Consider the following 23312-nt stretch of genomic DNA (forward strand, 5'->3'; position numbering starts at 1 on the left):
TGTGGTGAATTCTTAAGTTTAAAATATTTTGCAGGAAGAAATGGAGAAACGTCCAGATGGGATTGTGAATAAATTCAATCCTAAATGAAAAATCTTCTCCAGTGAGAACATACCTAAGTTTGACCTTTTGATTAAGTGTTGTGGGTAAAGTATTTATGGGCTATGACTTGCATGGATTTATTACCTAGCTTCAGGAGCTGGATTCTTGATTTCCCTCTGCATATATGTATTAGAACAGTAAAACACATAGGGATGGCTACTTTTAATTTTATAGGTCACTCAGAAATTGCATCTTGTAGAAAGTAAAGATTTCTTAGAGTTTTGGTTATTCACCACTGCAATTTGGAATGTTTGGTGTAATTTTAAAATTCCTAAGTTTTTGCCCCTTTCTTCTATTCATCCTTTTGACCACTGAAGCATTGCTGCATGGATCTGTGATATTTAAATAATGAGAAATGAGAGGCAAGGTACTTTTATTTAATACTTTTTATTGTTTAATAACTTAAGTTTATCACCTTGAAAACTGCAATATATCAGTTGCAATCAACATTCAGGTAAAACATCACCACACATTCTTCTCTTCAACAAATAAATGCTAACTTGTGGTTCAAAGTCAAAAGATGTAATTTCTGAGAGGGCAGGTTTAAATTCATCATCTAGGGATATTCTGGAAATATGCTACGGATGGAACTTTTATCAACTGTCCAGGAAGAAATGCATTATTACTTTCTAAAAATGTTTGAACAAAAGCTGTTAATTTGAATGATGTATTCTCCATAAGTAATTGCTGTTTAGACATCAGAAACCAGCTCACACAGACTCACGTTTACACATCTTTTACTCTCCTTTATAACAAAGACAAATTGAAAAATGAAATAAGATATTCCACCCCCAGAAGGTCAATAATCTTTTTCTCTAAAAAAATCCATTCTGCAAAACATTTTTTTATGGCTCCTCAGAACTTAGGATAAAGACTCTATCCAATAAAGAGGCTTCAAAACCTAAGCTATGTTCCATTGTTTGCAGTTACCTTGGACTTTAACTAGATGTGCAAGTTGACTTCTGACCATGGGGAATCCTCTCCATGACTGGATTATGGATTGTTGAGGCCATGGCAGATAACCAGTTCCACAGAAGCAACTTCATGTTCTTCTGAGGAAGATCCATAGCACTGTGGAACAAGGAATATCAATAAGCGATGCCACAAGAGACTGCAAATGGGGTTAACAAAATACAACCCTCAAAAATGAACTCTGATGGTGGAAAAATCTATGAGATAAAATACTGTTGAAAAAAATACAGAGATTGAAAATGGCTTCAGTTATGTTAAGAGCACTGGTGAACATTCAGTAGCGTTAGAATGTGCTTTCCTATGCATGTAACAAACTATCTCTTCACGCCAAGTTCATTAAGTGGCTAAGTTGTATAAATTTGTTTCAAAAACAAACCCTTTTTCAGCATTTACAGATTTAAAAAAAACAACAGCAACTCTGTTTTCTAGAGGGGAAAACATCAAGTGAAAATATTCTAATGGTAGTAATAAACTACTTGGCCTTTAATCAGTTCCAGTAAAATTATATTTGAAAGCTCTCCCACCACCACCCATAGTCATACACATACGCATCAAATTTTAAGCATTTTATAATGGCCAAAGAAGGTGTTTACATCTGTTTATTAATGGAACTCACTTTTAAATCAGTTTTTAATAAATTGCTAATCCAGTTTAGCCTCAAATCAGTTCCATCCCTTTCCTCAATCCCTTTTCTGATGTCTAACAGTTAAAGTCCTGTGCAGTGAACAGGGATTCCTGTGGCACTTTGGGAATTATCTGCTCTGGATTTAAAAAAGCGCAGCTTATAAAGTTCTCTCTCTTTTCTTCAGCCTCTACGAAGATTGATAAAGGCATTTCCAGAGGCAAATGAAATTCTTCCCCTCTCTGCTCGTTCTCCTCCAGGATCTCCTCTTCCCCTTCCAGTTCCTCTTCCTCCTCCTCCTCCTCCTCCTCCTCCTCCTCCTCCTCCACATATTCAGCCTCTTCGACCTCTTCCTCCTCCTCATCTTCGACCTCTTCCTCCTCCTCATCTTCGACCTCTTCTTCCTCATCTTCGACCTCTTTTTCCTCATCTTCAACCTCTTCTTCCTCCTCCTCGCTCGCCTCCTTTGCATCACACACCTCCTGGTCATACTCCTCCTCATCATCATTTTTCTCCTCCTCCTCTTCCTCCACCAGCAAGGGGGCAAGAGACTGGTTTTCCTCTGGTTTAGGGCTGAATGCTAGAGAGGGATTCTGCACGAAGCCATACAGAGCTTCCTGCAGTCCCCAGGTTTCCTCGCTGCCGCCAGGGGGCGCATCGTTGCCGGAGGATCTGGCCGGGGAGGCCTCGCCGCTCACCTGGGCCTTCTGCGCCCTCAGCGCCTCCTGCTGACGCTCCAGCTTCTCCTGCTGCCGCATGTCCTCGTAGATCTGGTTCATGATGAATTGGGTGGTGTTGGGCGGCGCTCGCATGCCAGGCTCTCTCCACTCGTACAGCTTGACCGGCCGCGGCAGCGTGCTCACATTTGCTGGCGGGCTCCGCGGGGAGGAGCGGCGAGGGTGGTGGCGCAAGCCGCGACCCCTGCGGCCCCAGCGCTTCTTCCTGCCTGGGGTCCTCGCCCAGCTAGGGTTCCAGGACCCGTTCCAGCAGGAGCAGCAGCAAAAGCAGAGAGGGTGCAGGCCATACACCCGAAACACTTGCACTGGGCAATGGAACTTCCGGAATCCTGGAGGGGGTGGGCGCCAGGGCCCTCCCCAGCACCCCCAGTTAAAGCACATGGGTGGTTGGAACCAAAAGCCCGGGCCGTGCTGTTGCTTCGGCTGCTTCCTTGGAGGCCCATACTCGGTCTTGGGGCTATAGCGGTGCGGCCTATTGTACACTGGAGCGCCCTGGCGCCTTCGATGGCAGGGCGACCAGGAGCTCAAGGAGGCCGAGTGTGCCCAGCCACCGCCGCCCAGGTTCAGAGGGTGTTCCCTTGTGTCGAGGGTCTGAGCCATCGTTCAGGGAGCTCTGAGATGGTCTAGATGGTAGCGACCCAGAAGCTGTCGTCAAGTTTTGCCAGATAGGACGGTCAGAAGAGCCTCGTCTCGTCACCCTGTCTCTCCACGCAGTGCCACGTGTCTACCCCTGGGATCACGTTTTCCTCTCCAGGAGGCCGCTCTCTTCCTGGTTTGCGAGCTCTTCGGTAGTAATCGCTTGTCCTTCGCACCTGGGTTGTCTCGCCCAGGTGTGCTGGTTGGGACTGGGGCTGGGTAAGGATGGTGGGGGAGGAAGGTGTTGGCAGGCGACACGCAGTGAGACCCACTCCCGGGTTTCCCCACCACACCCGGCTCTGCTGAGGCACGGGTTGGGGCCGGGGGAGGCAGGGGTTGCGCAGTTACCTGCTGCTACCTCTCAACCCAGGTGCTTCACTGTCACCGTCCTGGCAGGACTGGGGTGGCGAGGGCAGCGGCAGCCTTTAAATACTGGCTGTGGTCTCCCTCGTGCCCACCGCGTTCGTGGTCGCCCAGGGCAACAGCCAATTGGGGTCGAAATCGTCCTCCCTGTGTACAAGACCGGGTTCTGGCTGGAACCAGGCTCCAGGTGAACATTCGCAGGGGGCTTGTGACGTAGCGTTTGGGAGAGGCGAAGAGGGGATCAGGCTGGGTTTGTGCTGCTCAATTCAAGCAAGTCTGGAGGCAGTTTATCAGAAAGCTTTGTGTCACCTTGAGGCAGTGGTTTAGAAGATGGGCCTTCATCTGAACCCGGTGGGGGCGGGAGAACTTGAGTTTTGAAAACCCCACATTCTACACCTTTGGAGGGTCTAAGGGATAATGGAAAATTACTGGAGAAAGAAAACTTGGCCCAACCTCTTACCTTCTGGCCGGTGCCAACTCTTCTTACTCCGGGGAAACGGAATTCACAATACATAAAACAAGACCACAAACATTTATTATTGCATGTGCTCCCTGACAAATAATCCTGCCATCTACCCTGAGAGGTAGGTGTATCTTATTCACCTATCACAGATGAGGTAACTGAGGGGTTAATTTCCCCATGGTTGTGGGGTTAATACATTTTCGGGCTACTATTTAAGCCTAAGCCTGTTTGACCCTAAAGTTAGGTTTTTAATGGCATTGCTGTATGTTCTACCAAACCACCAGTAGGACCCTTGTGATAACTAAATGACATGCATTTGGGAAGGTACTTTGTTATTGGTAATATACCATACATATGTACCTCAATTAAACTAATATTATTATTACCAGGATGAATACCACAGGTTTGTCCTTGGGAAGAGGAATATTCAGATTGTTTTTCCTTTTGTCCCTTCACTGACCATACAGCCTATACATGGGAAGCCTTTAAAGCATTGTGGTTAAGCATATGGGTTTTAATTTAAATAAATGGGGTTCAACTTCAACTCACCAATTACTAATCTCTGTAAGCCTCAGTTTCCTTACCCATAGCACGATTCTACTACCTTTTCCATACAGTTGTGTAAAGAATTAAATGCATATAGCAGGTCCTCTAATACTGTTTTGCTCAATATCATTTCCTTATAACATTGCTGAGGCAAAACAACAACAATAACAAAACCACTTTTCATTATATGTCTTTTCATTTAAAACTAGCAGTTTCCAAGAACCTATGATGCAAAGTGAGGGATTTACTGTAATTCCTTAAAGCACTTAGTGCAGGTACCCTGTAAGTACTCAGTAACTGTTAACTGTCATCCTTGTATTTAAATACTTAGTGACTTACAAAAGAGGTAATATACATGTAAAGACACTTGTGCTTTATGCAAAAATAGGCATCCCCACCCTGGCTTGTGTCCTCTTCTTGTCCTTCTTTGTAAAACGTCAAGGAAAGTGCTACCATACTTGCTCCTAGAGAAAACCGTCTCAGTGTATTTCCCTTTATTACTTTTCTGTGCTGAGTGGAATTGCACAAAATGGAACACTGCCCACTGGGAACTTCGGTCTGTATAAGGCTCCATTAAATGCTAGAAAAGCAGAATGTGTGAAAGCCCTGAAGCTAGCAAAGGTCATTTATGCATTCCTGGCTGAAAATAGAGAACAGTGTAGGGGGTTTTGGATCAGGACTCCAACATTTGCCCTGAGACCTGTAGAATCCACAGGCGTCATTTAATTTCATTTGCTCTGGGGTTTGCTGAGGACAAGCCTGTTTGACTCAAAAGTACAGAATGCTGACATGTTTAGCCTGCAGTATCCCTTTCTAGATATGGACTCACCTTTGGCAGTTATTCTGACCCTGCTCTGCTTACTCAAAATGGAATGGTGAGAGCCCAGATTGATTTTTTCTAAGGACCTATGTGTCATGCAAAAATGGGTTTTAATTGAGAGCATTACAGATGGACCATGTTGCTGTACTGGAATTCCAATCAGTTTCTTTTTGTTTTAAAACAGATGGTTAACTCATTTTACAGGTAATTAAGGACATCATTTTTTGATCAGTTGATGTGACCTTTATACAGCTAACCTTGGCATTATATACTTTTTGCATGGTGAGAACATTTATTCTCCCTACTAAGAAACATGGACACATTATTGCCTTGCCCAAATTTTCTTAAGAGAAGCAGCAATTTATTATTTTGATTATGATCTTAGTTTTACAAAGATTGGACTTATAATACAAGTTTTGAATGTACTGGTAAATCGTCCAAGAAAATTTACCACTAAAGCGTGTTAAACAAAAAGTCAGACATTTATTTAATTTTTAAAGACACACTTTTATAGTTTTTTAATAACAAATGATTGTGTGTATATATATGTGTGTGTATATATATATATATATGGCACCATGTGATGTTTCCATACATATAAACATTATGGAATGATCAAATTAGGCTAATTAGTATATTACTTCAAGTATTTGTCATTTAATTGTGGTGGGAATTTAAAATCCTCTCATGGCTATTTTGAAATACACAAGACGTTAGTGTTCATTGTAGTCACCTTGATGTGCGTTAGAACATCAAACTTACTCCTTCTCCTTACCTGTAACTTTGTACCTGTTGACCAATGTAAGGACACATTTTTAATTGACCCATATTCTTTCAGTACCATGAAATGAAATATTCTGATTCAATATTGAATATAACACATTCATCCTGTTATTGAATATTGTATTAGTTTTCTGTTGCTGCATAACAAATGACCACAACCTTGGTTACTTAAAACAATACACATTTATTATCTCAAAGTTTTCAGGAGTCAGGAGTCCAGGAATAGCTTAGTGGGTCCTCTGTCCAGGGGTTCAACAGGCTGTGACATGGTTTGGCTGTGTCCCTACCCAAATCTCATCTTGAATTGTAACTCCCATAATTCCCACATGTTGTGGGAAGGACCCTGTGGGAGATAATTGAATCATGAAGGTGGTTTCCCCATAATGTTCTCATGGTAGTGAATAAGCCTCACGAGATCTGATGGTATTCTAAGGGAAACACCTTTCGCTTGCTTCACATTATCTCTTGCCTGCTGCCATGTGAGACGTGATTTTGCTCCTCCTTTACCTTCTGCTATAAGTGTGAGACCTCCCCAGCTGAGTAGAACTGTGAGTCCATTAAACCTCATTTTCTTTATAAATTATGCAGTTACAGGTGTGTCTTTATTAGCAGCATGAGAACAGACTGCTACAGGCTGTAATTAAGGTTTTGAATGGTTTGAATTCTCGTTGATGTGCTCAACTCAGAAAAATTCACACCTAAGATCATTTATGGCATTGGCAGAATTTATTCCCTGTGGCTCTAAGACTGATGGCCCTGCCTTTTAGCTGTCTGTTGGCTGGAGGCCACCTTTAGGACTTGAGGCCACCTACTAGTCTTAGAAGCTAAGGACAGTTTAGACACTGCCCACAGCAAGAACTGTGGGCTTCCTCAACAGGGCTGCTCACATCATCAAACTGGCAAAGATAATCTCCATAGTTTCTCCTAGCAAGATGGAAAGTTGCAGATGTAAATACAGACATATACACATATGTGTATGTGTGAAAATGTGTGTCTGTTTATCATAATCCTGGCCTTGACATAATCCCTTCTTGCCTTGACATAATCCTTGGCTTTCTATCACCTCTGCCATCGTCTGTGGGTTAGAAGCAAGGCCCAGGTCCCCGTGGACATGCAGTGTGGAGGGGTTGGGGTGTAGGCTCTGCTATGTTTTATGTTGTGCAGAGCATTAACGTTTTTAAGTTGAAAACATATTGCAATTTTGGTGTTGGTTTTTGTGCAGTTATGTGACTTGAAATGAAGAGTTCTAACACTTGATGGCAGTAGTAGCTCATTCAAAATATAGTCAGCAACAGTTCTATACAAAACAAACTGAGAAGTAAATACCTCATTTTTGTGTTTTATCATGAATTCCATTTTTAAACAATTCCAGGTTGAAATATTAATTACCTTTTATTCTTGTGCGTAGAATTGGGTGCTTTTATTTATTATACTTTAGCATTTTTCAATTGACTTTGAAAAAGCAAACCTCTGCCAATTAAACTTGTAAATAAAATTCTTCAGAGAGAAGTTGGATATGCCCGATTCAGTCAGATAAATTAAATTCAACAAATATTTTTTAGATCCGTCTATGTCACTAATACAGTGCTATGTGATACAAAAATAAATAGAATGCATGTTTGCTTAAAGTAGTTTTAAAGTATAATGTATTCTGGGGCAGTAGTATGCAGTGTTCATTTTTTTTCTTGGCAAATAACCTGTAATATTTAGAGAAAAATAAACATATATAGCCACTGAATAGAAGAAAAAACAATTTGATGCTTAAAAATATATGTTCTGTCAGGCTTGCCTTTTCCTATTGCAGACATCCACGCAACAGGATTTTAAAACCAAAGGGTCAACGCCATCTTGTGGTCACAAAGTCTGAGTACAAAGTATTAAGCCTTTCTAGCTTTTCAAAGGTGGGATAAAGAGATTCAAAGGGACATAGTGCTTTCTCTTAACAATTTGGGAAATTTTGGGGTTAGTTTGCAGATTTTTGAGGTGTGTTGTGCATCAGGGAACACCATTGTGGTTTTTTTCCATTTATAAATCCTCGAGTCATTTTAAGCAAATTTTGAAGAGGGAGTTAACTTTGTGATGACAAAGACCATGTTTCTACAGATTCAGAGAAGTCAGAAATGCCAGTTTCACAAATCGTAGTATGATGCGTAGGTATTATTTGCTACCACCTTTTGAAGTTATTATTGATCCTATGACAATTCAAGATTTGCAGAGGATTAACACAGCGTATTGTAGTTATCACATCTGAAAAACCTGAACACTCAGAAATACTTAGATGGGAATTATTAGCCTGGTCATGTTTGCTTATAAGTTGTTTTAAAGTATAATGTATTCTGGGGCAGTAGGATGCAGTGTTCATTTTTTTCTTGGCAAATTAACCTGTAATGTTTAGAGAAAAATAAACATATATAACAACTGAATAGGAAATAAAAGCAATTTGATGCTTAAAAATATATGTTGTGTTTTAATCAGAAGTCAGGTTTAAATTTAGAGTTTTCAAATAATAATGTGAGGTATTTGAAATGGCCACTTAAATGTGATACATTTAGCAGCATCACTAAAATATTATCATCACATTTTAAGAGTTATAGTAAGCACTTTGTCCTAGGGTTCATGTAAAACTATATCTGCAAAGCAACCTTGTTGGGAGGCAGTCATAATGCCTGTGAGAATGTCGGCTAGCACCATAACATTTGTATAATATTGCCCTTTTTATCCCAGTATTTTATTTATTTCATTTTATTTCTTGCTAAAGACTCTTCTTCCCCCAGATTCTGTAAAAATTGTATGCTGAGTAGGCTGTGAAGACAGAAAGTTATTCTATGCCATTTGTGGGGGAAATCTGTTATCATCAATAATGTTCTTATAGGCAGGACCTCATTAAGACTTCCATGGACCCCTTTCTTCATAAAAAATCAGTTAAACTCTATTTTATGGCTTGTTGCTACAGAAAAGAATATAATCCAGGTTTCACTGATTATTGCACATACATTATTATTACCATGTTCTCTTTATTTTAAAAGAAACTAAATATTTTCATATGTTTCAAAGACTCTTGCAAGCTGTGGGCACTGTGCCTACTATACCTAATGAATAAGTCAGTACTGTCTGCTGGGAGTCTCCTCTTACCCTGATGGCACTAAGTGTCTCAGTCCGTCTTTTTGCTGATTTTCCAGAGGCTGAAGTATTTGGAGGACTACTCTGGCCTCAGGAAATGGTCCCTCCATGGTGCTTGAAATAAGGCACTAGACCAGTGGGAAGTCACTGTTGCATACAAAAAGCCGGTGCTGATCTTTGCATCTTTGTCCAGCCTGTACACCATTTTCTTTATTTTATAAAACTGGAAAAAGGCATGTCTGTGGTACTTGAGGTGCAACAATGGAGTCAAATAGCACAGGATTTAGGAGTCAGGCTGTTGATCCAGGCCAAGTCATTTAATCTCTCTTCTCTGATTTGTGACTTGGAATAGTGATTATCTCCAGCTCCTAGGATATTTTGAATTAATACATGCTGAACACCTTAGTAGATGCCTGGCATATAGTTTGTATCCTATAGTTGGTTGCTATTATAACAACATGTATATACATGAATTAATGTTAAAACTACATGTAATATGCTTCAAAGTTAAATGCCAGGCCTAAAAATGATGTTCTGACACTACCCTCTAAAGTGTACTCTTAAATGACTTCTTCTATTTTATAGCAGTGATGTTGTGTAGCTCTTATTTCTTTTTTAATAAGAGTTGAACAAAGTTGTCCTGCGGCTGTACGGACACTCTGGGAGCTACAAGTTTGTCCACTGACAATGTTAATCATTTAACCTCATTAAAATGCATACACAATAAGATATAGCAAATGATTTTTCTTTCTCCCTTATTACTTTCATTTATATTTCCCACAAATGCAAGCAAAAATAACATTAGAAGGTAGTATTGTCTAAAAATACGTCTACATGTTTAAAATAACTGAATTTTTCAAAGAATCATTGCAATTCTTTTTCTTAAACTATAACAAATGAATCAAAACCAAATCATCCACTTGGTTACCTCATTGGCATAGCAGAAATTGAAAAGTCAGTGACATTGTATATTTCTTTGTCCACATAGATACATCATCAAAGGATAACTGTTCCATCCCAGAGATACAATAATAAAAAGCTTTCATTAAATGTTACTAATATTTCCTTATTATTCCCACTGCTATCATCACTATTTTTTATGTGTTTCTAGGAGGATTTAAGAGTAGAGAAAGAAGGTCATTATCTGTGGTCAATCACCACGTGCTTATACTACTAGGATTTGCAGATTATGTTAGGTAGAATTTTAAAGATAGGTCTCTGAGGTTCCTGCCTTCTGGTTATTCAAACATTCTTCTAGGTATTGTTAAAAAACAATTACAGGACCGGGTGTGGTGGGTCACACCTTTAATCCCAACACTTTGGGAGGCGGAGGCATGAAGATCACTTCAGGAGATCTAGACTATCCTGGCCAACATACTGAAACCCCGTCTCTACTAAAAATACAAGAAAAAAAAAAAAATAGCTGGATGTGGTGGCACACACTTGTAGTCCCAGCTACTGGAGAGGCTGAGGCAGGAGAACTGCTTGAACCTGGGAGGCAGAGGTTGCAGTGAGCCGAACTGCACTCCAGCCTGTCAACAGGGCGAGAGTCCGTCTCAAAAAAAAAAAAAAAAAAAAAAAAAAAAGCAGATAAAATTAAAGCCCCAAACAAGTTGGCCTTTTTTAAGTTCATATGGAGGTTACCTGAGTGGGCCTGCCCCTACCAAAAGAGTACTTTAAAAGAGGAGAATTTTCTCTGGATAGCAGAAGATGAGGAAATCAGAGAGATTGAAAGTAGAAGTAGGGGCCGGGCGCGGTGGCTCAAGCCTGTAATCCCAGCACTTTGGGAGGCCGAAACGGGCGGATCACGAGGTCAGGAGATCGAGACCATCCTGGCTAACACGGTGAAACCCCGTCTCTACTAAAAAATACAAAAAACTAGACGGGTGACGAGGCGGGCGCCTGTAGTCCCAGCTACTCTGGAGGCTGAGCCAGGAGAATGGCGTGAACCCGGGAGGCGGAGCTTGCAGTGAGCTGAGAACCGGCCACTGCACTCCAGGCTGGGCGGCAGAGCAAGACTCTGTCTCAGGAAAAAAAAAAAAAAAAAAAAAAGAAAGTAGAAGTAGGATTTGACATGCCATTTCAAAGACATTTGACATGTCTTTGAAAATGGAGGAGGCCTTGTAATGAGGAGTGTGGGTGTCATCCAGAAGATGTGGGGAGCCTCTGACTGACAGCTAGATATTGGGGACCTAGAACCGCAAGGAAAAAAATTCTTCCAAAAAGCCAGATAAGCCCAGAAGTGAATTATTTTTTATGTCTTTCATGCAAGAACCTGGGGAAGAACAACTGGATTTTGGTCTTTTGAAATCTTAAGTAGAAAACCTAGGTGAGTCTTGTGGAACTTCTAATTTAGAACAAATATGACGTAATAAATACGTGCTGATTGAGCTGCTAATTTTATGGAAATTTTTGTCAGACCACAGTAGAAATCTAATATATATGTACAACATTAGGATACAATTCTACTTTTAGTCTGGTGCATGGTCATCTAGTTATTACAAAGTATATCTAAAAAGCCAAAAGGAAAGCTTCTAAATAAGTTTTTAATTGTCACTGGTTTGTGGCATTTGATGGTTAGATGGTCATTCTATTTGAAAGTTTTCAAGTTTTGGGGTATACAAATTTGATTAATGATTATTTTTTCTCCATAGATCTCAAGCAAATTAACGGATCCTTTTTGTTATTAAAGACATGGAGGTACTTTTTAACTGAACCAGAGCAATGTTAATGCACCTAAAGTGGAAGATATTAGAGCAATGCTCTCTAGTCATTACATTTTGAAAATTTTTGATTTAACTGTAGTATCTATGTTTAGCAACATACAAGGAATGGTGTAGAGCAATGGGGAAAAATTCAAATAATTTAGACAGAAATATATTGATTGAAAGATACAGTTGAAAAATATATTTAGTGTTTTTCAATGCTGGAGGAAGTATATTGCCAATTAATTGTCTCATTTTTTAATATGTTAATTCAGAAATAGACTATGAAGTGATGAAAAGATTTGATACTAAGCCATCTTAGTGAAGTTCTAGAGAATTATGTACTTTCCCACACTGTTGGTGAAAGTGTAAGTGGTTACACTGTCTTTGAAGGGCAATTTAGTAATATTTATTAAAATTTAAAATAATAATCTTTGACCCAGAATTCTACTTTCATGATTTTATCAATACATGTACTCTCCCATGTATACAAACTTATTCATGTTCAAGCAAGGGTATTCTTTGCAGTTTGGTGTAAATGAAAAAAATGTGAATCCATGTGATGGACTGATACGTGGTTTTCAGAATCAGTACAGCTATATGTGCTGATATGGAATGATCATCCGGCAATAATTTTAAATTAAACAAGCAAAGTTCAGAATAGTGTTTATTTTCTGTACTTAAAAATGTGTACTTTATGTATAATACACACATTCTGGTGAAATGCACATGTAGCATATGCACATATGTATTTGTGTAACAAAGAAAAAGTTACTTATATACAAGTTTTTGTTTCTTGTGGAAATCTTTATAAAATTATGCAAGAAAACATTATTTCTGGGGAGTAGACCTGGAGGTGTTGCAGCTGGAAGGAAACTTACCTTTCATTGGATACTCTTTCATTGTCTTTCGGTTTTGAACCATGTATGTGCCTGTATTATGATTATACATTTTAGAAAGATGAACTCTCCTTAGAAAGTATTACTTAACTTCTTCCCTGGTATGATTATCCTATCATCTTCTATATTTTCCATTTTCTATATTTTATTTTTCTTATAGGCACAGAAATACACTACATAACTAACCAGTTTATCAAAGATCTAAAATGAGTTTTCAGCTCTTTTAAGATGATGAAAGGTTATCATTCGACAACTGGAGGTTATGTGTATTATTGTTGAATATGATTATTTGCATGGTGTGATTATAATGATTATTTCACAAGGCCATTATAATTTTCTAATACTTTTATTCTTCATGCTCTTTAGTGGATTAGGGGAATAAACATGTCTTAGTGGAAAAAAAAGGAAGAGAAAAGTTTAATTAAAAACATCTACATGTTGGCAAAAATACCTAAAGTTTTCATTTCCAAATTTTACTTTATTATGTACTTAATTTGAAATTATATAGAATATGAATTCCTAAAACTTGCAAGTGATACACGATCTATAAGAACATGTGTGAAATATTTTCTATCACTTAGTTTTGCTCTTTTTGTAAATCTTATAGGTTTATTCCTAACTCCTCTGGTGTTTTCTTAAATTACTACATTTTCATTATATTATGGCATTTTAAATTGTATTTTATGTACTCATATCATCTCTCAGAACACAATCTCAAAGTATCATGCTGAGTTTTGTTTTGGAAGAGAGCAGTATGGTTTATTTATAGTAGGCATCTTAATGCCAACCATTATCTGAAATTAGACAAGGCTCCCAACAGGCAGACGAGGCAGACACATGTATGCTTGAGGAGTTTTGCTGAGATTAATAGGGTTTCCATCCAATCGAATGTCCTCTAGTGCCTTACGAATATAAGTCAAATTTTTAACATTGCAGAACGTATCTTCGTGCATCTCCAGAATGTTGTTATTCTAAAAAAGATGAAAATAAATTGTGACAAGATACAACACATCCTTATTGATTGATAGCGCAGTCCATTGTGCTTCACCCTTGTTTTTATTCTTTTGTTCTTTTCCTCAATCAAAATTACTTAATGTATATGCCAAGCACTTTCTAAGCAATGGGGATAAATTAGGAAATAGACATGCTCCTATCTTTAAGGAGTTTATACTTCAGTAAGAGAAATACAATTTGAGGTGAGAAAACTACTACAAGAAAAACAAGTTATTTCCAAAAATGATGAGTATTGTGAAGAAAATAGGATGACTGAAAAGTTATCTTTAGAGGTAACAATTGAATTGAGAATGGATTGACAAGAAGAAAAAGGCATGAAAACAAAAAACAAAAAACAAAAAACAAGGGAAGAACAGTCTAGGCAAAGATAACATCAGGTTTAGAGTCCTGAGGAATTAGCATGGAATGCTCCTCCCTCAACATTCAACATTCAAGTCAGTGTGGCTGAAGTGAGGGGAAGGAAGGAGGGAGCAAATATCCAGAAGGTAAGCAGGGCCCTGCACTGGATTTCTAAACCTAGGTTTATTTTCTGTATCTCACATACCACAAAATTCACCCACTTAAATGGTACAGTGCGGTGTTTGTAGTGTATTAACAGAACTTTGCAACCATCTGTCTAATTTTAAAGCATTTTCAACACTCCCAAAAGAAAACCACACATTCCCCTCCTCCCACCCCAGCAACTGCTAATCTGTTTTTTTTTTTCTATAGATTTTCCTATCTGGACATTTCACATAAGTGGAATTATATATATATTGGTACTGAGTTCTTTCACTTAGTATTGTGTTTTCAAAGTCCATACATGTTGTAGGATGTATTGGTACTTCATTCTTTTTTATTGTCCAATAGTATGTCATTGTATTGATATACCACATTTTTGGTTTATTCATCAATTAATGGAAATTTGAATTATTTCCAAATGCAAATTATGCCTCTTATGAATATGCTTCTGTTAACATTTGTGTACAAGTTTTGTATGTATATATGCTTTCAGTTCTCTTGGGTATATACTTAGACATTGAATTGCTGAGTCATATAGTAACTTCATGTTCTAACATTTTGAGGAACTGTCAGACTGTTTTCCAAAGTAGGTGCACCATTTTACACTTCCACCAATAATGTATGAGGGTTACGATTTTGTCTGCATCTTAAGCAACGCTTCCAATTGTATCTTTTATTTTAGCCAAATAAGTGAGTATGAGTTGGTATCTCACTGTGTTTTTGTTCATTGTTAGTATATTGAAACATAATTGATATTTCATATTGATTTTATAACCTATAACATTGCTGAACTTTTTTATTAGTTCAAATACTTTAGTGGATTCCTTAGGATTTTCTATACCTAAGATTTATAGATTAATTTGGGGACCATTTCCACCTTAGTTGCAAGTCTTCTGATGCATGAATATGGAATTATCTTTTCTTTATTTAGATCTTAATTTCAACAATGTATTGTAGCTTTAAGTATACAAAGCTTATATTGCCTTTGTTGAATTTATTTTAGGTACTTTTAAAATTTTATGACTATTTTATATATATATATATATATATATATATATATATATATATATATTTTTTTTTTTTTTTTTTTTTTTTTTTTTTTTTTTGAGACGGAGTCTCGCTCTGTCGCCCAGGCTGGAGTGCAGTGGCCGGATCTCAGCTCACTGCAAGCTCCGCCTCCCAGATTCACGCCATTCTCCTGCCTCAGCCTCCCGAGTAGCTGGGACTACAGGCGCCCGCCACCATACCCGGCTAATTTTTTGTATTTTTAGTAGAGACGGGGTTTCACCGTGTTAGCCAGGATGGTCTCGATCTCCTGACCTCGTGATCCGCCCGTCTCGGCCTCCCAAAGTGCTGGGATTACAGGCTTGAGCCACCGCGCCCGGCCGACTATTATAAACAGAATTGTTTTCTTAACTTTTTTTCAGATTGTTCATTGCTAGTGTATAGATATCCTGTATACAATTGATATTTGTATATTGATTTTGTAACCTGCCACATTGCTGAACTCATTTATTAGTTCAATTAGTTTTTAGTGGATTCCTTAAGATTTTTCATATGCAAGATCATGTCATCTGAAAATAGAAAAATGACTTCATTTCCAATTTGAAAACCATTTATTTATTTATTATATTTTATGTATTTATTTTTCCTAATAGTCCTAGCTGTAACTGCCAGGCTCAATACTGAATATTAGTGGTGAGAAACAATTTTAGTCTTGTTTCCCTTCTTAGGAAGAAAGCGTTCAGTCTTTCTACATTGAAGATGATGTTAGCCTGAGTTATTTATAGATGTTCTTTATTGGATTGAAGAAGTTCCTTCTATTCCTAGTTTTATATTTCTAGTAATATTATAATAAAATGGTGTTGGATTTTGTCAAATGCTTTTTTGACATCTATTGAAAGAATTATATGTTTTTTAACCCTTTATTCTATTAATATATTACATTGGTTGCTTTTTAAATGTTAAACTATTCTTATATTTCTGCAATCTCACTTGGTCGTGATGTGTAATCTTTTCTATATGTTGTTGAATTCAGTTTGTTGTGTTTTGTTGAGGCTATTTGCATCAATATTTATAAAGGATATTGGCCTGTAGTTTCCTTTTCTGGTGATCTATTTGTCGAGTATTGTTATTGGGTAACATTGGCTTCACAGAATGGGTTAGGAAGGAAATGTTCTCTTTTTTTGTTGTTGTTATTTGAAATAGTTTGTGAAAGATTGTTATTAATTCTTCTTTAAAATTTTTGATAAAGCCAACCACTAAATCCATGTAGGAGTGGGTTGTCTTTTTTGGAAGATATTAAATTGCTAAGTTAATATATTTGCTTATTATAGCTGTATTCAGATTATCCATTCTTTAGCCAATTTCAATAGCTTGCATTTTTCTAGAAATTTGTTCATTTAATCTAATTTGTTGGTTTACATTTGTTCATAGTAATCCCTTATGATCCTTCTTATTCCTGTAAGGTTGGTAGTAATGTCCCCTTTCTTATTTCTGATTTTAGTAATTTTTGACTTTTTTCCTAGGTCACTTCAGCTAAAAATACGTCAATTTGTTGATCTTTTAGAGAACCAAATTTTAGTTTGGTTTCTCTATTATTTTTCTATTATATATTTTACTTATTCTGCTTTACATTTTATTATTTCTATCCTGTTCACTTTGGGTTAGTTCCTCTACTTTTTCTATTATCTTAAGGTGAAAGGCTAGGTTATAGATTTGAGATCTTCTTTTTGAATATGTATATTTACAGCTGAAATTTCCCTTTAAGTGCTGCTTTAGCTCCATCCATACATTTCAATATATTTTATTTTTCTTTTTATTTATCTCTGATTTTTTTTTAACTTTCTTGAGATCTCTATTTTGGCCCATTAGTGATAAGAAAAATTTTGTTTCATATCCACATATTTGTGAATTTCTTAAATTTTATTTTTTGTTGATTTCTAATGCAATTTCATTGGAATCAGAAAACATACTTTGTATAATTTTAATTATTTTCAATTTACTAATACTTGATTTGTGGTCTAGTATGTGGTCTACCTGGGAAATGTTCCTTGTGCGCTTGAGAAAAATGTGTATTTTGAAGTTGTTGGGTGGAATGTTCTGTTGATGACTGTTACACCAAATTGGTTTTCAGTATTGTCCAAGTTTTCTATTTACTTAGTGATCTTATAGATAGTTGTTCTATCCATTATTGAAGCGGGGCCAGGTGCAGTGGCTCATGCCAGTAATCCCAGCACTTTGGGAGGCCGATTCAGGAGGATCACTTGAGACCAGGAGTTCAAGACCAGCCTGGGCAATATAGTGAGACCTGGTCTCTATAAAAAATTTAAAAAGTAGCCAGGCATGATGGTTCACACCCTAAAGTTCTAGCTACTCAGGAGAGTGGGGTAGGACAATTGCTTGAGCCCAGGTGTTTGAGGCTGTGGTAAGCTATGATCATACTACTGCATTCTAGCCTGGGTGACAGAGCAAGAACCTTTGCTTAAAAAAAAAAAAAAAAAAAAAAAAAAAAATTAAATTTAAAAATAAAAACAAGAAGTTGAAATACTTCATTACTATTGAACTGCCTATTTCTCCTTTCATTCCTGACAGTTTTTGCCTCATATATTGGGCTTCTGTTGTTAGATGCATATATGTTTATAATCATATATGTATTGACCCTGATATATTAACCCTCTTATCATTATAAAGTGTCAGTGAGGAATAATGTATATTTTGTGCCTATTATCTCTGCTATTCTCTTTGATATGTGATAAATATGTGTTGTTAATAACTGTGACTTATATTTAAGTATTTGTCATATATCAGTAGCTATATTAAATGCTTTATAAACATTGTTTTATTCATCCTCCCAGCCATCCTGTATAGTAGATCACCTTTTAATCAACATGAGAAAACAGAAATTCAGGGAATTTCAGATAGTTTTGGGTCTAGAATTTCAGCTCAGGTCATATGCTTTTGCCAGAGCCTTCAGTTTTAATTGCTATACTATATGTTGGCAAATATTTTTCAAATGAATAAAAAAGGGGATTTATTTATGTATTAAAAATATAGAAATTGAAGACAATGTAAGCTAAAAGCAGATATATGTATATTGGACGTAGTGAGGTGACAGTGATGGAGAAAATATTTTTAAGTTGCACTTACTGACTTTAAAAGCTTAGAATGGGAATGTAAAAGCAGTTACTTTAAAAATTTCCCTCATTATATATACAAACAAATTATGTTTAAATATAACATCAAAGACTTTTTTCTTGGTAGGATCAGTATCATCCGAGATAATAGTAATAAAATTTAATTCATAATTGGAAAACACATTCCAAAATCTCTTTAAGTACTCCCTTGGAAATCTTTCCTTCAGTCATAAACAAGGAAAGAAATCTTTATATGTATAGAAATTCACCCCCAGAAAAAAGAGAGAGCCATCCAGAAATCAAGCCAAATGGCTAGAAAATACGTGTACAATAGGCAAGTAAACAAATCAGACAAACCCACAAAAGAGACAGATATCTAAGACACATACATACATGTATATACACACATATATACATAGCGTGTATATATGCCTTAGGATTGAATTTAATTCAATACATAAAACCTAAAATCATAGGCTAAAATTGATTTTTTTTCTCTGACAACTAAACATCAACTTAGATTTTTATTTCTCCCTTTACTTTTCCACTTCTGATCTTTACATATATACATAGTGTGTATATATATGTATATATAGATATATATTTATATATATGTAGACACCGAAAATATGAAAATGTTTATATTAATAGGAAAAAAGAAAAGGCACAAAGGTAAATATTCACAAAATCCACAAGGGGAACTACAGGAATTCATGTCCTGCTCTTACATAGCAAAATCACTTTTTCTACATTTCTGCCATAAAAGATAATGCTAAACTATGACTTGTTTCTTTCTTTCCTTGTTGCTTTGAGCATGAAATGGGTGCTTTCTCTATTTATTCCACAGAACAGATCAATTTGTTAGAGAATGTTGATTATAACTACAGGCTAAAATTTACAGCTGAAATAAGAAATAATTTATATTTGTTTAACAATCAAAAATATTCATTATGATTGAAAAATTTTTTAATCACATAGGTGCAAATAAAATATTATTCATTCATTAAACTAATCAAACTGAATACTTCAAAGATAACATGTAGCTTAATGGGATTTAAAATCACCAAAACTTCCAAATATTTTTTTTTAAACAAAACAAAACAAACAAACAAAAATGTGCTGCACTTTCTTTATCCAGAGAGATGGAGCTTGCCATCTCTCAGCACATAGGAATGCCTTAGGATTGAATTTAATTCAATACATAAAACCTAAAATCACAGGCTAAAATTGATTTTTTTCTCTGACAACTAAACATCAACTTAGATTTTTATTTCACCTTTTACTTTTCCACTTCTAATCTTTACATTTTCTTCAACAGGTGAAACTTTCAGTGCTTTTTTTTTTTTTTTTTTTTTTCCTAAAGAGATTTGTGTACCAAAAGGGTGTATTTTGCCTCGGAAAATAAGGAAAAGAGTAAAGTTATCAGAATTCAATTAGAATAGATAGAGTTATGAATGTATAAAGATAGCTTTATATTCAGATAAAGAGAGAACAAATGAGAAAAGAGAAAAAGAAGAAAAGCTGTCACGGTGTGTCAACATGCCATTACAGACAAACTGTTGTGTCCTGATGTCCTTCTTGGCTTTGCTTTCTCTGAAGCTCTTGGACACACCTTACTGGTAGACTCCTACCTGGAGGTGAAGAGCTCGTAGATTTTCTGGCAGTGGCAGAGGGATGTGGTCCAAGTTGTTATCAGTGAGGTACAGATGACGGAGATCGTACATGTCCTGTAAACATTCCAAATGTGCGAACTCAATAAAAACTCGAGGTGCCACAGTTGTGTTTCCCATTCCCTCTCTATGCAAATATTTGTAAAATAACATGTTCCAGTTCAGGTCTTGTTTTGTAAAGTTGAGGCAGCTTAGTTTTCTGAGTTACTAGACAATTCAAATGAGTTTTGGAAAAACGGGCTGCAAGCAAATATTTCTTCATGAAAATACAATTACGTTTCTCAGTCTCTAGGAAGAAACATGTTTTGTTCAGTCTAACTTTCTCAATTTAAGCAAGGCTGCTTCCTCTTATGAAAGACATTGTGCAGTGGGATTTTGAGGATTTTGATGAGACATAGCAAGCATTTCCTTTATTTTATAGGCATGGAAACAAATAGTTCCTCCCCAACAATGGCCTGGTAGCCCAAGTAGCAGGAAAGGGGCAGCCTAGCAAGACAGAAAACATTTAGACAATAGCTATTCTACTGTAGCCAAACACCCTAGAATAAACTGTGACTGATCGCCACCTGTGCCAACAGAGGCAGAGTGGGCAGACCAAACTATGACCCTTGCCTGGCTATAGTGAGATGCCCTAACTCCTGTAGCTACCATTGATGGTATCATAGGAGGCCTAGTAGAGAGACAGGGCATTCACCACCACCCAGTGGTAATGAGGCCACACTATCCCCTGTGCCATCCCTGAGAATAATGTGGTATTATTATACTCTCTCTAAAGAGTATTTTAAAATTATGTGTTCAATGTGCACTGAGAGAGGCTGTTTGAATGCCCTAAGAGGGGTCAAGAAAGCCAGTTCGTTGCTGTTCTCAGACCCTATGCTGTTTTTCCAAGCAAGTCCTCTAGCCCCAAACCTGCTTGCTTCACTTAGAAAGCAAAATCTCTAAGGTTAACTGAATCCATCCTCTTTATGAGGTCATTTAGTAGCCTGCTGTCTTCAAGACATTGCCCATTTCCTGCCAAGTAGCTATCCTTTTAGCCAGATAGTCTTTCTGAGTGGAGGGTCTGATCAATACAGATTCTCTGGCTTGCACCACTTCCAGGTGCTCCTGTAGACAGTGCTTCAGGTAGCCACCAACTTCTTATTCTATACAGGGCTTCTTATTCTAGCCCTGCTTTCTGTTCTTGGTGCTTGATCACCCTCACAATGTACCAGAATATAGTATTTCTCAAAAGCATGATAGATGTAGTTGATAAGTTTATTTTGAAAGTTAAAAGTCTCACTAAATTAAATCCCCTTATAGAAGTTGAGCATAGTGGCTCACACCTATAATCCCAGTACTTTGGGAGGTCGAAGCGGGAGGATCACTGGAGCCCAGGAGTTTGAGACCAGCCTGGGAAATATGGCGAAACCATGTCTCTACAAAAATATACAAAATTTAGCCAGGCATGGTGACACGTGTCTTGTAGTCCCAGTTACTGGGGAGGCTGAGGTAGGAGGATCATCTGAGGCCAGGGAGGTTGAAGCTGCAGTGGGCCGTGATCGTACCACTCGCTCAAGCCTGAGTGACAGAGTGAGACCATATCTCAATAAATAAATAAATAAATAAATAAATAAATAAATTTCCCCATACGAATAAAAAGGCTAGTCAATGACAGCAAATAAAATTGGAAGATAAAAGTCTGCACATCAAACTTAAAACTTACTTTAAATGCTTCTTGCTTTATCCCTTTCCTTCCAAGTCTATTGTTGCTAATATCAATAAATGTCAAAGTGGTTGGCAATTCTGGGAGCTGCCTTATTTTGTTGTCACGCAGGACAAGCTCTCGAAGTTGAGGCAGTTTTCGGAATGCATCTTCATCAATCTCAGATATTAAATTTGATGTCAGATCAATCCTTCTTAAATCACCTAGAAGAAAAAAAGGAAGTAGTTAAATATTCTTGTTTTGCTCGCACAAAAATATAAATGTGATTTTCCTTTATTTTGCAAATATAAATATCAATTTAGCAATGCACAGTTAATGAAATGATTATCTTTCTTTTTATAAAAATTATTTCCCCAAATACTATTCATATTTATGTACTTAGGAGTATAACTTTAGCAAAGAAATTGGTATACCACATTTAAAATAACTGGTCTTTCTCCATAATCTTCATAAAGTTTGTCTGGATTTTGTCACTTAAAATGTTTCCTTCAGTGATAAACAGTGTTGTGTTTTCTAACAGTCAAAGATACAGGCATTAGAAAGAAATCTTCAAATGATTAAAACATTTTATGACACATACCAAAATTCTTTAAGTTGGCAACAACTATAAAGCAGAATTCAGGCTTGCATTCATCCATCATAAAGCAACTATGCTTTAGTGGAAGTTTATTTTTAAAAAGCCAACTCCTCATAAATATGACCATGGTATTTTACTCATAAGAACATGATAAAACATTCCAGCATGTAAAATATAATTGTTTATCATGCATATTTAGTTTAAATTGTTCATTTGAAAACATCACCTATGTGGTTTTGAAATGACCATTGCTTGTTTGTTGTTTTTTCTTATAATTATTAAAGCAAATTGTCAAATTTTTAAATAACAAAACACTATTGATTCATGAACCAGGCTTTGGCATTCAAGCTGCATTCTCAGTGCTAACATTTGACAATGTAAAAATTTTAGGGAATTCTGTAAAGCAGTGAAGGCTGTTACTGCTGTCATCCATACTTAGGCTTGCAAAGTCATTTTTGTTGATCTTTTTAATTCTGTTAAAGCGGGAATAGAAATAAGCGGTGTTCTTGGGCAGCGGAGGAATAGCATCAAGTTCATGGTCATCACAGTACACGGTGGTACTTATACAAGTACACAGAAGACATGTTGGAAAGTCTAAAAGATAAAGGAAAATGAAATTATTTGTAACTACCAAATCAATTTCTAAGAAATAATGTGGAATGTTTGATAAACAAGATTAGACTCTCCCACTAACCAAGTAGATTTTATATTTTCTCATAATGTTTTCTGTAAATAGAATATTCAAGTCAAACATACCAATTAAAATTGTCTCAACAGGCCAGGCGCGGTGGCTCAAGCCTGTAATCCCAGCACTTTGGGAGGCCGAGACGGGCGGATCACGAGGTCAGGAGATCGAGACCATCCTGGCTAACACAGTGAAACCCCGTCTCTACTAAAAAATACAAAAACTAGCCAGGCGAGGTGGCGGGCGCCTGTAGTCCCAGCT

The 23312-nt window shown here is 37.0% G+C and overlaps 2 protein-coding genes across 3 annotated transcripts in view; both read right to left on the minus strand.

Moving 5' to 3' along the window:
- Positions 1 to 1629: 1629 nt before the first annotated feature.
- CCER1 (coiled-coil glutamate rich protein 1) lies at positions 1630 to 3505 on the minus strand. The gene is made up of 2 exons (XM_010383946.2): positions 2111 to 3505; positions 1630 to 2065 (listed from the first exon to the last, which is right to left on the minus strand). The coding sequence occupies exons 1-2, from the start codon at positions 3029 to 3031 to the stop codon at positions 1772 to 1774; spliced, it is 1215 nt and encodes a 404-aa protein (XP_010382248.2). The 5' UTR covers positions 3032 to 3505; the 3' UTR covers positions 1630 to 1771.
- Positions 3506 to 13093: 9588 nt separating this feature from the next.
- The window catches only part of EPYC (epiphycan), a 43119-nt gene continuing 32900 nt past the window's right edge, over positions 13094 to 23312 (minus strand). For both annotated transcript variants that reach the window (XM_010383944.2, XM_030939342.1), the window contains 4 exons: positions 22802 to 22960; positions 21790 to 21992; positions 20049 to 20144; positions 13094 to 13737 (listed from right to left, as the gene is read on the minus strand). In XM_010383944.2, the coding sequence (XP_010382246.1) occupies positions 13567 to 13737; positions 20049 to 20144; positions 21790 to 21992; positions 22802 to 22960 (629 nt within the window). In that variant the 3' untranslated portion in view covers positions 13094 to 13566. The remainder of the gene's footprint in view (positions 13738 to 20048; positions 20145 to 21789; positions 21993 to 22801; positions 22961 to 23312) is intronic.

Source organism: Rhinopithecus roxellana, chromosome 10 (genome assembly GCF_007565055.1).
Source record: "Rhinopithecus roxellana isolate Shanxi Qingling chromosome 10, ASM756505v1, whole genome shotgun sequence".
Taxonomy (NCBI): Eukaryota; Metazoa; Chordata; class Mammalia; order Primates; family Cercopithecidae; genus Rhinopithecus; species Rhinopithecus roxellana.

What these genes read in the sequence shown, in the direction of transcription:
- CCER1 (XM_010383946.2), bottom strand. Translation starts at nt 3,031, where the DNA reads ATGGCTCAGACCCTCGACACAAGGGAACACCCTCTGAACCTGGGCGGC. An exon ending in TTGAAGATGAGGAAAAAGAG is followed by an intron (nt 2,066 to 2,110) that starts GTCGAAGATGAG and finishes GAGGAGGAAGAG; the next exon opens with GTCGAAGATGAGGAGGAGGA.